Source organism: Megalops cyprinoides, chromosome 3, assembly GCF_013368585.1.
Source record: "Megalops cyprinoides isolate fMegCyp1 chromosome 3, fMegCyp1.pri, whole genome shotgun sequence".
NCBI lineage: Eukaryota > Metazoa > Chordata > Actinopteri > Elopiformes > Megalopidae > Megalops > Megalops cyprinoides.
In genome coordinates, this window is record NC_050585.1 from 9,300,479 (window position 1) to 9,316,861 (window position 16,383).

Here is a 16,383-nt window from a genome sequence, read left to right on the forward strand (position 1 = left end):
AATAGACAAGCACATGGAAACAGGAAAATTAAATATGTTTCAAAGACTGGCACGTGTGGGAAAAGGCCATCTGATACTTACTTTCTCAGAGAGGTCAAACATCGTACAAAGTGCCTCATGCTGCTCCTCCAACAGTTCAGCAACCTTTTCAGCAAGCAGCTTTTCTCTCACTAAAATAAGATTAGAATGGAACTACAGACAAACTTTGTAATACATCACAATGAGATGTCATATTGTTGAAAAGAAATTAGTTACTGATTTAAATGATAATAACAGCAGCTAAACTTACACAAGTGTTTCCTCCTTTTGGCCTGGAAAAGAAAATGGGGAATGGGGAAATATAATCAGATCAATTTATTAAAGGGCAGTGACATTTAGCCAACATCACTTCACAGTGATGAAGAAGGGCTTACAGCGAGCAGTGCAATCCACGTCAATACCAGAACAACAAAGATGCCAACAGCAACCACAGCGCTCACAGGTATCTCAGAAGTATAGGTGGGGTCCGTAGGTGGGATGACAACCTGAAAATATGAAAGGAAACAATGTTGGTTGAAACACCTGCATTCGGCTGTATCAGAAACCTGTCTTAAAAAATGAAATTTTCTATTGCAGTCAAATTGAGTTTACATTATAGTTTAATAATTCTTACAAGATGAAAGGAACCCATTGGTCTCTTTCACTGAACGTCTTACAACATAGAATACCCCTGATGAAAGCCTGCAACCATAACTCCCAAGAAAGTGACATGGGATCTTGTAATTTAATTTGTAATGAGCAATTTGTTGAAGTCAGTTCATAGGCTACATAAACTAATTCTAAAACCTCAAAGAAAAAATAAAAACAATAAAAAACCATACCTTTATGATACATTGATTTTCGATGTGGAAACAAACTAGCAACTCCTTACAGTATATACTTACCTCAAAAGAATGCTTAAACTCTTTAAATGTGCTTTCATGGTTGAGACTCATAAACCGATCCTTGGTTGTACCTTACGACAAACTAGCAACTACATACAGTGTATGCTTACCTCAAAAGAGCACTCAGACTCTTCACCTATGCTTGTGTTCTCATGAGTTATAGGCTGGTTCATTGTTCTACCCTACAGACAATATATTACAAAATATTAAGAAGTAGACAAAATGTATTTGTAAACAAGTCTGTTGTAAAATAGTTGTTAGTTTACACTTTAAAGCAGTTAGATTTGAAATCTCTGCATTCAACTGCGTAATAATGAATGAGTATCAATTTAAAAACTTACGTTTTCTTGTGACTTGTACTGACTACCTAGTAGGGGGAGGTGAGCAGCTCCCCAGAGACCGTTTAGCACTGGGGAGAGGAAGGAATTACACTGATTAAACTAAATAATGTTACTCGTGAAACTACACTTCAAAGAACTGTACTTTTCTTGATCTCCAAATAGAGAAAAAAATAGTGCAGGCAATCTCACCCTAGCTATGAACAACATTGTGCAGGCTAGACAAGATCATATTTTTTGGAGGCTAGGGCTATCAGCCAGTTATGATTATTGCAATACCATTTACTGTTTCTGTATAAGATAATACCTCCTTACTTGCTATAGTTACACAGCTATACATTACTTCAATACAGTTATAGCCAGTTTACTGAAATTTCAGGCCAGCAAGGAGAATCAAGTCAACCAGAAAAATATTTTTGACAAATAAAATCTAGCAAGCCAGGTCAAAGTATCTTTGTCATTTTGAGATTGTTCTGTTCTTAGCTATACATATATTGATGTCAGCAAATGTAAATGTATTGTTAAATGCAGCTACTCATATTGTACATTGTTCTGGATGAGAGCATCTGCTAATTGACAAAATGTAAATCTATACAGATAGTTATGTAGCTAGTCAGGAATAAACTCTGTGTTAAACCAGAATACATTGTCACTAATCCATTAATACTGTATACATTAGCCTGGATTCAGGGACACCTGAAAGCAGCTTTAAAGGTACACCTGTCTTACACTACTTACCACAGTACAATTCATCCATAAATGGTTTCAATTTTAAAGAGCTTTTATTCAAGGCAAGCTGGGCTTTCAATGAAAGATAGCACAGGAACAAGAGGCCCCAACAGATAGCTGCCATGATGGCAGGCTATGTAACCTTGACTAGCAATTCCAGCATGACCTCTGAGCTCAATAGGACAAAAATAGTAAATTAAAATTGTAAATCCCAAGGGTTGTGTTTTAAAACAGTATTTTCAAAAAGTCAAATGTACACACCTGAATCGGCATGGAAATGTAAATACAAGCCTAGACTTCAGTTCATTCTCATAGTGCATGATGTCACAGATGTTTCCTTCTTGAGTGGGGAAACATCAGCTTCCATTCAGGAAGGAGTGTTCTGAAGTTTGAAAAATAACACTGAATACATTTCAAAATAAGATGTTAACCTGGGACCATTTTACAGAAACATTCCAACTGTCATATCTGATTTTATGTCTCAAACAGGTCAATGCAAGAAATTTGCCATTACAGAAAAGGTTATTCCCAGGTTAATCCCAGCCCTAAACTACACTGAATTATTTTACTGCACTAATCCAGAATTACTTTGTACTGTAAACTAAAGGATGATAATCCCAGTTATAGAAGGGTTCTAATTCTTTGACATCCTATTTTTAAAAATGGTTTTGTTTAACCTGACTCAATACAATTATAAAATTTGTAAGTAAGAAACAACCTGTGAATATTTGCAGGGTGAATTAATGTCCAAGAAATATAAGGACTTTGTGAAAATATTACATAGGCCAGGTGATTAAGCGTAAATTCTTCTCAGACTACCCAAAATGAGAATTTGACCATATAGCTTCAATGTGATTATTTGAGAGAAATAAATATTTGAAACCCATTTCAATTTGTGGCTTTTGTGAAGTGTCAGAATTCACTTTTCTGGTCTGAAAACCTGAATTCAAATTCCACAGCAAAGCAATAGTGAGCCAAGTGGACTCTACTTACTCATTAAATAAACTACCACTGTGGAAATATTCATAAAAAATATTGCCTGCACCAATAGTAGCAAGCAGCTATAAACAACTCTTTACTGTGGTCTGGGCCAGAGGTTTACAAAAAAAAGCATTAGTGGGCAGGTACCACCATCTTAAAAAAAGTTTATTTCTTGAAAGGATTGCACTAAAGGCCTTGATTTATGCACGGCGACTGATAATTACTAGTGTCTTGTCATCTGTCAGAAAGAATGGGCTAGAATTCTCCTAACTACACACTTTACACTCTCTGTCTGAAATCATAAATCTTCTAAACCCAGTTATAAATCATTGCCATCTGAAAATGACTGTTTGTTCACTGGGGTCGAATTACACAATATCATATTGTGAATTTGCAAATATGAAGTGCATTCCAATATTAGTGGATCAAAGGGTGATTATGGGGGTGAGTTGTGATTTGGCTGTACTGAGGAAATACATAAACTCTGCACAGAGAGGGCCAAGGGGAGGGTCGCTTGATGTTGAAAACACCGTGGAGAAACAAACCTCTTGAGGCCTATGCTGGTAGAAACACAAAATAGCCTCCTAGTGAACAGAGCTCTGGCAGGAGACTTGCTGAGGGTGAGTGTGAAAGTGGTGGGAGCAACTTCATTATGAAAACATGAGGTAATTATCTGCTATTATTGTTTTGATTCATTCTATCAATCAATTTTGTCCAAAATGAATAGCATTATGCAGCATTATAGTCCATCCATGCCGCTGTGTTTTTAAGACTGGAGTGATCAGGGTAACGTGTGTGTGTGTGCGTGTGTGTGTGTATGTGTGTGTGTATGTATATTAATGCATTTGTATGCAGCATTGTGCATGGGGGTTTAGGCTACAAACCCTTCATCTGAGTGGTAAATAAGAGCACAGCTCTGTGATTTCAGACAAGCTGCAAACAAGTTTTACATTCAACAAATTTGAAATGTTTCTTAGGGACACCGAAAAGTCAGCTTCGTAAGTCCACAGCTAGGTTGCGTTGGGTAATGGATGACAGGCAAACCTACATGAAATGTCATGCCTTTGTGTGATTCCCACTTCAGCTCCTCTGGTTAAGGCTGGGTCAGTCCACTGCTTTTAACCTCCTGGACGGATGTGGAAATGAGGGGTCCATGGCTACCAGGGGTCAGGCACTGAAAGAGAGCCGCACAGACACCCTGTGGTTCCCACGCTGGAAGGCCCCTCCAACCATTATCCAACCAGGCCATCAGAGTTCTCTCTCTCTGCTCTCCCCTGCACCTGCCTCTCCCTCTTTCCCACACGTAGCTCCATAGACTTGATTCCGTAGGATCCCGTCTCTCCTGTATGCTCCACTGACCCATCTCACCGCCCCTATGTGACAGACAGGGTGGCACTCGACACGAAGTCCATTACCAAATACCAGCAATGGGAACAAATGCTACATAAAACCATATTATTACAATACTGTTATGTTCTGCCATTTACACAAATAAAAAGGCAATGAATTGCACAACAAATTATATGGATTAACACAAAAACATTTGCATGCATTTTTAGAATTGTGGTTTTTATTTTTAACCTGTAATGCACCACATACTCATGTGAAAACAGACACATTATTAACCGGCCACAAAAGGTAATTTACAAGTTTCCAAAATGACATTTTGTGCCACTTCCTCTCATGGGAAACCTGTCATTAGCCTGCAAAGGTTATGATTTTTACACCTAATTTCAAATTACAGAGTGGCAGCGGTATGTAATGACTGGTGCTCTAACAACCTACAAACCGCATTGTAATTGCACAACAAAACAGGCAGGTAGATGTAATGTAATGTTAATAACAAGTTTTTTTTTTTCCCCCATTCCATTTGTAAAAGGTTTGTCTTGTCTTGTACTGTGACTTTGGAATTCAGGTTGTCCTGCATAGTGAAAAAACGTACAATTGCATGACAACTTCTGTCATTTAAAAGCATTGCATGGACACATAACGCCATGTAACGCAATGACACAATGGGATATTTCTCATCTGCATTGTGTTTTGTCATTTGAGACACAATTGCCAGGGCAGAGGTGTTTAAAAAACCCCTCCATCACCATTCTGTTTAGCAGCCCACGCGTAATGTCTCTCTTCGCTTGAAAATAGTGCAAATGAGATATGACCATCCTTATAGTCAGTACAAAGCATCATGACTAGATCTTACCTGAATGAAATGCATTGGTTTTAATGCCCAAGTTTCTGCACCTGAATTTAAGCTTCCACATGGATTTATTATGAAGATTTATAATAATGATTGAAATAATGAATGAAAGGCATTTTAACTAAAACTGCTGCACCTTTACCTCAAGACTGAGAAGCGCTGTTTCTTGCCAGTGATCATTTTTATTTGACCTTCCAAACCAATGTGCCATTTTGCAGGGTTTTTAAAAAATTCAATCAATTATAGACTTCCACACAAATGTAGCTGTTGCCATGTGGCTTCTTTTTTTGTTTTACAGGAATGCCCAACTTGGTATGATTGGTGCTAACTCTTCTTCAGCTTGTTTCTTGCCTGAGCCTTGTGTTCAATGAGCACATTGTTTTTTTGGCCACAGCTATATTCTATCTGTCACAAAGCACCCTGTGCTATGCTCTTTTCTGTGCTGAATCAATGAGCCTCTTTTCTGGCCAGTTGCAGGCAGTGAGAGGCAGAAACAGAAGCAACATTTTGTCTTTTAGATGAAAAAACAAACACCACAGCTCCCTTTTAAATCCTCCTCCCAGTTTTCCTCTGCTGCATGATAACGCGTTTCAAACCAGTATTTCCTCAATTGGATTAACACACCCCTTATGACTGTCTTTGCTTGGCTGTGTGCAATAAAATCAGGGGCAGGTAGCAAACAATGCCTTTCAATGACCTCTCATTCACTTTGAGATTACTGCACCTCCACCCCTTTGGATTTGATCTTCAGAGGTGACCACTCAGACACCAGGGTCCAGCATCTCCTATGCTTTATCACTGACCACTGAAGAAAGAGCCCTCGTCCAGCTGCGTTTCACATTAAATGCTTTTTGGGCCAAAATCGACCTGATAGAGTAATGATGGCCAACATGCCAATTTAACCTCGGCCCTGTGCTTTGTGGATTATTCTGGAATGGCTTGGAGCGACACTCTTGGGAGTTAAGTTATAAATTTCAACTTAAAAGCTCCTGAAAGCAATAATCCACGACTTAATGACTTAGTGCCTTGGAGGTAAAAGGAACATGAGAGAATGAGGATGTGGACAGGTTTTGTGCTGTGAATGTGTTACACAGAATACTATCTGAAAGTAATAAATAACCAGCATAAATTGTTTCATCCCATCACTACATTGCCACAGATAAGCATCTGAAATACTACAGGTAACCCTGTAGCTGAACCACGGTGACATATCTTTTCTGTTTTGTAGTATTTCTATACATTTATTTATAATTTATACTATAATCCAGTGCTTTTTCTGGTTTAGCCATTTGGCCAGTTCCAGACTAACCACACTCTGCTTCGTCCTGAATTTAAAACAAAAGAGATTAAAGATTAAGCAAGTGTTACAAATTCTCATTACAGAGTACACAGTGCTGGGCAAGAAACTGCAAAGTCTTGGTACTCTTCAGTGATTGCAATAGGTGTACAGTTTACATCTTGGAGGTTCTCTGAGGCACCAGTAACTTCCTGTATTGAGGAGCAAAAAATTCAGAGACAAAAAATGAAACGAGAAATAAATGAGCAAATCAACCATTTGAGTGCCCTGCAGAAACATTGACGGGAAAACACACTGCATATTAGGTGGAAAAAAAACAAAGAAAAAAATCCAAAAAAAAAAAAGGCTAAGAATTTCAGAGAAAATGACAGACCTTAAACATAAGTGGCATCCTGAAGAGGACTGTAAGTCCCTGTCAAACACATCACGAAAATGTCCATTTATTTGGACTGGATCACAATCTACTCGTTTGGATGAACAATTACACTCTCTTCAAAATTTCCTTATGGCTCGCTGGGGGGAAAAAACAGAGGCGCACAGGGGCTGAGCACTTCAGCCAACAGGCTATTGCAGGCTATAATGGAGAAATATTTGCGCTCTTTTTCCCTGGCTTTGAAGTTCTTGCCCTTATCTGCTCTTCTCCTTGGGGGCGTTTGGGCCTGATTTACACCAGCTTTGAGGCACCCAAATTACACTGTCCTTCATTGCGACCACAGGAGAGGAGTGATCACCTGAAAGGACACGCCTCAGTGGAGCTGTGGACAAATCAACAGTGGAGATCATTGAAGTTAAGTGTTTTACCAGCCACCCTTGGGTATGAGGTGTAAAAGGAAATGTATCAAATGCTGATTATCAGATAAAGCCACAATTTGTCCAGAAGGGGCATACCCAGAATTAACAGTGGTATAACTTCAACACTTCAAGGATGAAAAAAGAAAACCTGCTGTAGGATACATTGTATTGTTAAGGCCGTTGTAAAAAAAAATTCTTTGAATTGAGGTTATAAAATGCATAACCCAGAATTCTGAAGGTTTTAGAGATTCATTAGAAATCCTGGGTTATGTGTCTTACAATTTTATGTGAAAAATTTTGGTGTTGAAATCCTGAAATACTGTATGAATATAATGATCTCAGGTTGGCAACAGTGGAATACTGACTTACATGTCTCTTGATCGTAAGATAACCATAATGGTAATATGATGGCCTTAACATGCTGGTGTAAGGAGCAGCTTGAAATGCATTACCTATAATTAATTATAGGTGTTTCCACATTTCCCTGCTTTGCAAAAGGTTATGGGAAAAAATCATTTTTTTGTATCTTGATTTGATTTACACAAGACTAGCACATCATGAGCACCACCAGCATATCTGCTGAGAACATTGTGAAGGAGAGCCTTGAACCTGAATGCTTGTTTACTGTTAGTTTGTGTCAATCGTAAAAATGTTATATAATCAAGGGCCCTTTGTTTTCAATCAAATTCAAACCAACCAACAGCATTTCATCAATGGCATCCAAATATGTTAATTGTTAATTGCAACTGTCATTGTAAGTGTGCATGCGAAGTCAGGTATTGGTTAATGGATCACACCTACCTAATCAGACACACATTAAATACAGGTATGTGGGTGCTGCTAGGGACACTTGTGAGCAGTTTGTGGTGCTTGTGGTCAAGGCTGAGTTTCTTTGCTTTGTGTTTAAAATAAGTTATTTGATTTTTTTGTAAGTTTGTTCCTTCTGTTTTATATAGGAAGTGTTGGCCAGCTCCTCACAACCATATGTTAATTAGCTAAATTTTAAAGCTTGTGTCCAATACAGTTGTTCTTCAAAAGAGATATGTGTAAGGTTTATTGTGGCCGTTATAAGATATATTTCAGGGTTTTTTTTCACAAGATACATAACTTAAAAATAACACAATTTTAACATTTACAAATAGTTACTAGTTACTTTAATTCTGAGTTACAGTATGTGAGTTGTGAAATCACTATAACTTAGTGGTACTGTTAAAAATGACGGAATTATTTCACAGCCTCAAGATAATGGACCTCCAAAAATATTATTTTATGATTGCTGCAATGAGCCACCATAGGCAACGTGGACTACATTTTTGCTCCAGCTTTGAAATATTTTGTTTCAGCACCTTTTCAATTCTCCACCCTCCACTGTCAACACATATAAAGTCAACTCTCACAACCGCAAAAACGAAACGAATTCCTTTTTGTCACAACCATTCCAGGTCTTATAAACTCGTCTCAAATTGAGTGGTGCGCTGAGCGGCTGCAGCAAATTCCATTTCGACATTGATCTTGTTGACGCTGAGCTGAAGTGGAGGACTGGAGAGCGGCAAAGTCCCTGCATGAAGAGCAGGAGGTGTGTCACAGCTCTTAGCCAATGCATTTTGCCTGGAGGGCTCCCATAAACGCAGAGTGCGGCATTCTTTATGGGCAACTGTACCATGTGATGCAACAAAAGGCAGCCTTTAAAAGGCAGCCAAACACGCTGGAGGACGCAGAGGTGATCAGAGGTACTGGAGGGAAGGCTTTGCGTGCTGGCAGGAAGCGCTTGGCAGGCACAGAGCCAGAAGGAGAGCCCACTCACAGTGACCAAGGAGTGCCAGGAGCTGTCAGACATGACCAGCCGATCCAGCTTCACCGAATCCGAGCTCTCTGAAGAGGAGCGGGAGGGGGGTCCGCCAGGCCGGGACGGGCGCGACGCCTCCGGAGGGGCCCGGGAGCCCCTCCTAGACAGCGAGGGCTCTGCCAGCTGCCCCAGTGAAAGCGACGAGGGCAAGGCCAAGAAGAGGAGCCGGCCGGTGCGCTCCAAAGCCCGGCGGGTGGCGGCCAACGTGCGCGAGAGGAAGCGCATTCTGGACTACAACCAGGCCTTCAACGCCCTGCGCCTGGCACTCCGGCACGACCTCGGAGGGAAGCGCCTGTCCAAAATCGCCACGCTGCAGCGTGCCATCAACCGCATCTCCTCGCTGTCCGTCTACCTGCGCTCCAACCCCGCCGCCGCCGCCTGTGGGCCCTGCTCCCACTGCGAGTGCCGCCAGCAGGCGGGGGAGATGGGCGCAGGGCTGGGGAGGGAAGGGGCGTTTCAGGAGGCTCCGGAGAGCTACCTGCACCAGCAGCTGCCCTATCCCAGCCGGGCTCACACTCGCATGCACGCACACACACTACCCTCCGAAGAACAGCACTACACAGATATCCCGGGGCACGCGGCCCCTTCCTGCCCGCCCTCTCCTCACTACTCCTGCTACTCCCCTGAGACACAGCTCTGCATGTCCCAGGGACGCTACGGGAGCATCCAGGAGGACCTGCACAGCCCGTCCCACTACCGCAGCAGAGGCAGCGCCGGGACCGCCTACCAGTTTGGTCCATGGGCCCCTTTCGATCAGACCCACATGGACACGTTTACAGACACATCTCCCACAATGCCCTTCTCTTGGCAGCTCAGTCACCTCCTGGGGACCGGCCACCATCAGTCCCTGACCACACACTGACACTCAGGAACCTGAACCCTGCCAAAGACAGTGACACTTGTGTTTATGCAGGACACAAGATCATGTAAGTGCATTCTCGTATGCCATTTTGAATGGAACTTCTGGACCAATGTTGCTTAAAATGCAGATTAGCTATGCCACAAAAAATTTTACTTCAGTATGTGCTACTCATATGCAGATTCTGCATTTTTTGTAATGAATGAAATGGCAAGTAAGAAAAGTGTTTCTACAAATAAACTTGAAAAATGAACCTTCACTGGAGAGACAGAAAGTCTAAGAGAATTGGATTGCTGTAGTATTCTGGAGAAACCCCAAATGAAAGCAATTTGTCAATTTGAGAATATTTTTTCATTTTTGGATTCTTAACTTTGTAAAAAAAAACACAATAAATTTGATATTCAAAGCACAACTGGCTGTTTTCCCTCTTTGCACATAAATACAGTCTTTGAATTGGAACTAAATGGATATTTATGGCAAACCTCTGAGGATGGAAGATTTTGCACTTCATAAGCAATTTAGAAAGCAATGAAAGATAGTAAAATGATTCATTCATTCTCGAAAAGAATGTTCTGAAAACATGTCAGCTGCCATGGCTGCATATTTTCAGTTTTGACTGTGCTCTTTTCTGCACTGTGGGATTTTTCCCAAAAGCTGCCATCCAGTGCAGGCGTACCTACTTTGAAACTCACGCTATACCGTGCCAAGAAACTAAGCACTTTGCTCTTTATTAATTTAATGGTAATTTAGGGTAACTACAGGATGGAGCAAAACATGCACTGGTCATGTAGGGACTGGCTCTCCTGCTCCTGTCTTTTTGCATATTAAGAAATGTGTCAGTTACAACACAGCACCTCTGCTGTCCTCAGAAATATGGTCGACTCCGTTAAACAGATTCCACTCCATCCTGTAATTATCACTGCCACCAGCATTCCTCTTTTGTTGAGGAATGCCTGTCAAGTTAGAAAACATGTCAGAATGAAACACTCTCAGCAGCACATAATCTACTCAATGTGCAATACTGCATAGTGATCTGTTTGTACCCCAACGTGTTGGCTAAGTGTGACAAATACAGCCATATTCTTGAGAAGTAGTTTGCCCACCCTCAGAATGGTCACATTGGTATATTGGTGTGTGTGTGTGTGTGTGTGCGCGCGTGTGTGTGCGTGTGTGTGTGCACGTGTGTGTGTGCGTGTGTGTCTGCACGTGTGTAGGTTCAGCTTTCCTGTAACTGGACTCAATAATGACTGTGCCATAAGGAATCCCTGGGAAACTGAAAGCTTTCTGTCTCTTGCCACACCTCCGGGTGCGGAAAGAGAAAATACGTTCCAAAGCCAAGTCAACGGCTTCTCAGCAGCCATTCCTTGCACAACAGGAAGAAAAAAACAACACCACTGACTTGTGAAATATACGCCCCGCATCAAACGAGAGCAGGTAAGTAATAGGGAAGTAATGCATGTACTGGAGCATAAGTCAAGTGGTCATGATGATACACATTATAGGAAGAATTCAGAGCATCTGCGGAACGATGTCAATAAAACAGCTTGTTGACATTCCGAAAGTAGTGTCAACGTGAGAGCCAATGAGTTCCCCCAGTGACAGGAGCCTGACGCTTGATTTATGGAAGCAGTTCCCCTCAGAACTGTCTTTAAGTCTGCATTAGAAATTTAAGCAATTAATACATTTTACCACAACTTACACATAATCAGTTCTGTAGTTATCAAAATTCATCATCAATATGATAATATATTGCATTAATATATTATGAATATATGAATTAATGTTATTATATTGTGTAACAACAACAATAGTACTACTGCTTCTACTACTAATTCTTGCTGAAAGTAGATATTATCAGTGGATATCTTACCAGTTCAGTTCAGCAGCATTTTTGTGAGGGCAAGTGTAGACCTAATATTTCTGTTGTCCACAGATTTGTGTTTTGGTACTTCTGTGTGTTAGAGGAAGGGACCCTTTTTTGGCTAATTTAAACCCTAATTATCAGTAGGATGATAAAAAATTTACCTGTATGGGAATAAGAATAGAGAGAGAGAGAGAGAGAGAGAGAGAGAGACAGACAGACAGACAGACAGACACAGACAGACAGAGGAAGAAGTGGAAGAAAAGGTGGGAGGAGGAACAGAACAGAGGCCATAACCCAGGTTTGACTCACTGCAGTCGCTTTCTTACTATCTGACAAATAGGCACGTAATACACCCTGACTGTGTCTTTTACCATCTATTAAAGGATTCTGTCAACTTGATGGAAAGTCTTTCTTCCTGCAAAGGTGCTCCACACAAATGCCGTCTGCTAAATGGCCTGACTATACTTAATGTAATCAACAAGTATACCGTATAAGGATAACATAAAATCACTATAGAAACTATAAGATTTCACAAAAGATCAAAATATGAATAACTCCAAATAAATAAATGAATAACAAAGCCAAACTAAATTATTCCAATTGTTTGTGTGTAATATTATTAGCCACTGGAGGGCAGCAACCTCCCAGTGTATTTGGCAGAGGCAGCGATTCCGATTAGAATCAAAAGGCCAGTTTCAATGATATTAGCCAGGGTTGGGTTAATTTAGAGCACTGAACTCTGGGAGAAATGGGAAGGTTGCTCACCAGTCTTGCAGATTAAACTCAAGGTTTAAATCACTTTTATGGTGAGTGCCCAACTTAGAAGAGAAAACAAGGGTGCCTCTGGCAGAACACATTTGCAAACTGATGACAAATTAAGGGCAGAATTTCTTTGCGTCACAAGAGCTTTATTGTTTTTAACTTAAACATTTATTCATATCTTAATAAGTTATCTCTTTTATTCAAAGATGGACATATACAAAAAAATCCATCTGCACTGCCACTGCTTTGAACGATATCACCCCTATATGACCTGGCCATTGCCATTTGATCTTGTCATTATCCACTCTAATCAGGTCATTTCAAAGGTACTGGCTTTTATTTGTGCCAATATGCAGATGCAGACTGACAAACCCAAATGCTCTGACTGCAGGTTAGTGAGGCCTGTGGTCGACTCTGTCGGCTGGGATTCTGGCAGCACCCCACAGGTTGTTTGTGCCAGGAGCTGCGTTCCTTGTCCCTGTCTACAGCTCACTGGGGAGAGAAAGGAGGTCAGACACGGCCCATTATGTCTGATGTACACTAATCAATCCAAATTTGTACGAGATTAATGAACAGAAATGCTTTAGTAGAAATTTTAGTAAAAAAACTAACCTCTTTATTGATGTGCTGAGTGTTTTGCACTGCGAATCTGAACTGCTGCAGCCTTTAGAGGTTCAGAAGCTCATCTTTCCATGAAGTAATTCCATAATTCATCAAGTCATAAAAAACTGCTATGTAGAGGGACATCATAAAAATGTAGGTAATTTGAATAGCGTTACTATTGTGATTTTAATGAAAACCTTTATGTTTTAAGGGCTTGAATTATAATAATTGAAAATGGTTTCAATTGTCTATAGCCTGAATGAATTTTCAAATTAACCAATGTAAATCATCCTGAAACAGGGGACAATTCATCATGAGAACAGAAAGGAGAGCTGCCTGCCAGAGATAAATGGATAAATTGACTTTAAGACTGACATGCACGCACCTTATACACAGGATATGGTAATAGTTACACTTACTGGCACCACCGTTTTAACAAAGCAAAAATTCAGACATTTTTTAAGATACATTTACAATCAGGAATAGCTCTTTCCTTCTTGATGAATAACAATAAAAGTCTTCAAACATTCTATAGACATTTCTTTGTTAAGAAGTTGTCTTTAAAACAAATCATAATAGCATGCGGTCTTAAGTGATTCCTTTCCAGAGCCAGATTCGCATATAGACTCTCTGCCATGGTTGTGAACCCTCTGGCCACACTATCTTTCTCTTGGTTGGAAATGGTAAATGTAAGTCAGATGGATATCCGTGTTTCAGAGTAAATCCATAATGGAGTCCTCAGTCAAGGTGACTGCAGTGGAGGGGTAGTCTAGAATGGCTGAGGAGGCGGGGTTCTCACAGGCCTGCATAGACATGGACTCTCCGAACAGCTGGAAGTCACACAGGTGGCCGTAGCTGTCCACATCGTAGAAGAAATCCACAGCAAAGTCCTCTGCCGCGGTGGCTGGGCTGTCAGAAGTGTCAGGCATCTCCGCAGTCAACTTTTGCTGGCTGGAAGCACCCCGGTCTGTGTGCTCCAGGTCGTACTCCTGAGTCTGAGTGCCGTGACCAGTCCCTGGTACTGGGACCATCCTGGACCCCTCCTCCATCTTGCCACTCTGTGATGGCTCAACCTCCGCCTCAGCCTCTGGCTCACCCTGGAATATCTTCATTGCGTCATCCAGCGGGGCCACCTCAGGAAAGGTGAAGGGAGGCCCGTCCCCGAAGCTGTGTACGCTGAGAACAGTGGCCAGGGTGCCACAGAATCTAGATGGCTCCTGCTTATGCAGGAAGGGAGGTACCCAATGCACCCTGTTGGCCTGGGGGACCATACACACATGCTGTGGTACAGCGTCAGCTGGACAGGTGTGAAATGGGAGCTGGACCCACTGGATGAAGCCGTGAGACCATTGGTGCTGGTTGTGCTTTACCGTGCAGTGGCTCTGTGGGAGAATACTGTACTGCATGGCATTAGGAGGCACCACACTCTCAGCACAAACTGGAGTCTGTGTACCTAAAAAAATCAACAGGAAAAAAAGAATATTTCAACTCCATATGGGATTTTCAGGGGCGATTGAAACAAAATTTATCTCTTTTTTTTTGAAGTGGTTTTATCCTTTATCCTAATTGGCATGTGATTAAATAAATTGCTAATATAAAGTGATTAATAAACTGATTAAGATGTTATGAAGAATCTTTATATGCCAGTACTTTCTACTACTACTGCCTTTTGGAAAAACAAAAAAAAAGAATCTCCATACCATGAGAATGTGAGAATACCATGATCTGAAGCATGAACATTTGAATGCGTTATGTTTTCAAGTGTGTGGGTCAGCGTGGTTTCTCCTGTGCCAGTTTGTAAGACAGAGTGAAAGTAAGAGAAAGGGGGAAAGACTGAGAACCCTCACCAGGTGAGAGGAACAGAGGTGTACTGCAGCGTAAGATGCTTTGCTGTTGTTGAGCTGGCAGCTGAGTCCTGTCTTCCCATCTTGAAAAGACATATTGACCCCACTGATTGCTATTTCCAGAGGAGAGACGCTGGAACATTGTGCTCTTCAAATGTACGTGGAGCAAGAGGCGCTGTTTTCGTGTAAATTTTGTTTTCATCCAAGTGGCTCTCAGAATTCTATTTACTGTGTTGCCATGGAGATGAAGTTTGCATTCTAAAGGACAAAGTGAGGTTCTAAGAATTGTATCAAAGGTTTGGACCAATGAGCAATGCATTTTATTTGTAAGATGATGGCAAAGGACTGAATATTTCATGAACAGGTATACCTTAGAATGTCTTTTTTGATTGGACAGCTCCATATATCAAGTGGTAGAGACTTGTTTTTATTCACTTTTTATCTGTCTAGACTAATGGCATGCTCATGATAAAATCTGTTTCCAAAGGTCAGCCTGCTTCTCCCATTACTGTATCACTCCAGCCATCAATCCCACAGCCCATGGCTTCAGCTGTGTTTCATCAAGCCATGGAATCGACCCGCTCAGTACTGTAGAATGACCATTCACAAGAGCTCATTGCTAGCTGTGACCAAATCACTGCCTCTTTTTTGGTTTGTTTAATTATTTCAGTGTTCACTTTGTATGACACTTGAGTGCTATCCATACAAAGTATGAGGAACAGATCACTTGTATTTTACCAAAAGTTTGAATTATATTTGTGAACTGGGTTAACTCAGCAGAAAAAAAAAACACTCCTTGGCACAGCAAAAGCAATTTTTGAGCTGTATTGAATTGACTTATTATTTGTTACAATAAATAAATAAATAAATAAAATAAGTCTTTATTATAATTAATATGGTTATATAAGTTCATGTAGCTATTCATCATGATTACACAACTGCTCTTTTATAGATTACTGATAAATGATAGTACATGTTAGGCTAGATGTTAGGTTATCCATGGACCTTTCACAGTCTGGGCAAGAACAAACATGTTTCAGGATGACACTTTTTATGAGGAGCTGACAAGATCACACATGACTCTCATTCTTTTCTAACATCCAAAACAGACTTGCATCAATCTGCTGCAAGGTAACAGTCCTTTAAAGCATAGGGATTCTAAGGAGCAGAAACTTTACATCGTGTACATCATTCTTCAATAACCTTACATTTAAATGAAATGTAGAGATGTAATGAAATGTAGGGGTCTGCCCCCATGGCAACTGTAACCGCCTTAGTCAAAATTCCACTAAGAGACATTAATAGGAAAGAATAATTACAATAAAAGCACTCCTAATTGTTGTTA

The 16,383-nt window shown here is 40.8% G+C and overlaps 1 protein-coding gene across 1 annotated transcript; it reads left to right on the plus strand.

Annotated features, from left to right (window-relative positions):
* The first annotated feature begins 9,095 nt into the window (after window positions 1-9,095).
* Window positions 9,096-9,968, plus strand: bhlha9 (basic helix-loop-helix family, member a9). Its single transcript, XM_036523267.1, has one exon. It carries the CDS (start codon window positions 9,096-9,098, stop codon window positions 9,966-9,968), a length of 873 nt encoding a protein of 290 aa, XP_036379160.1.
* The last annotated feature ends 6,415 nt before the right edge of the window (window positions 9,969-16,383 follow it).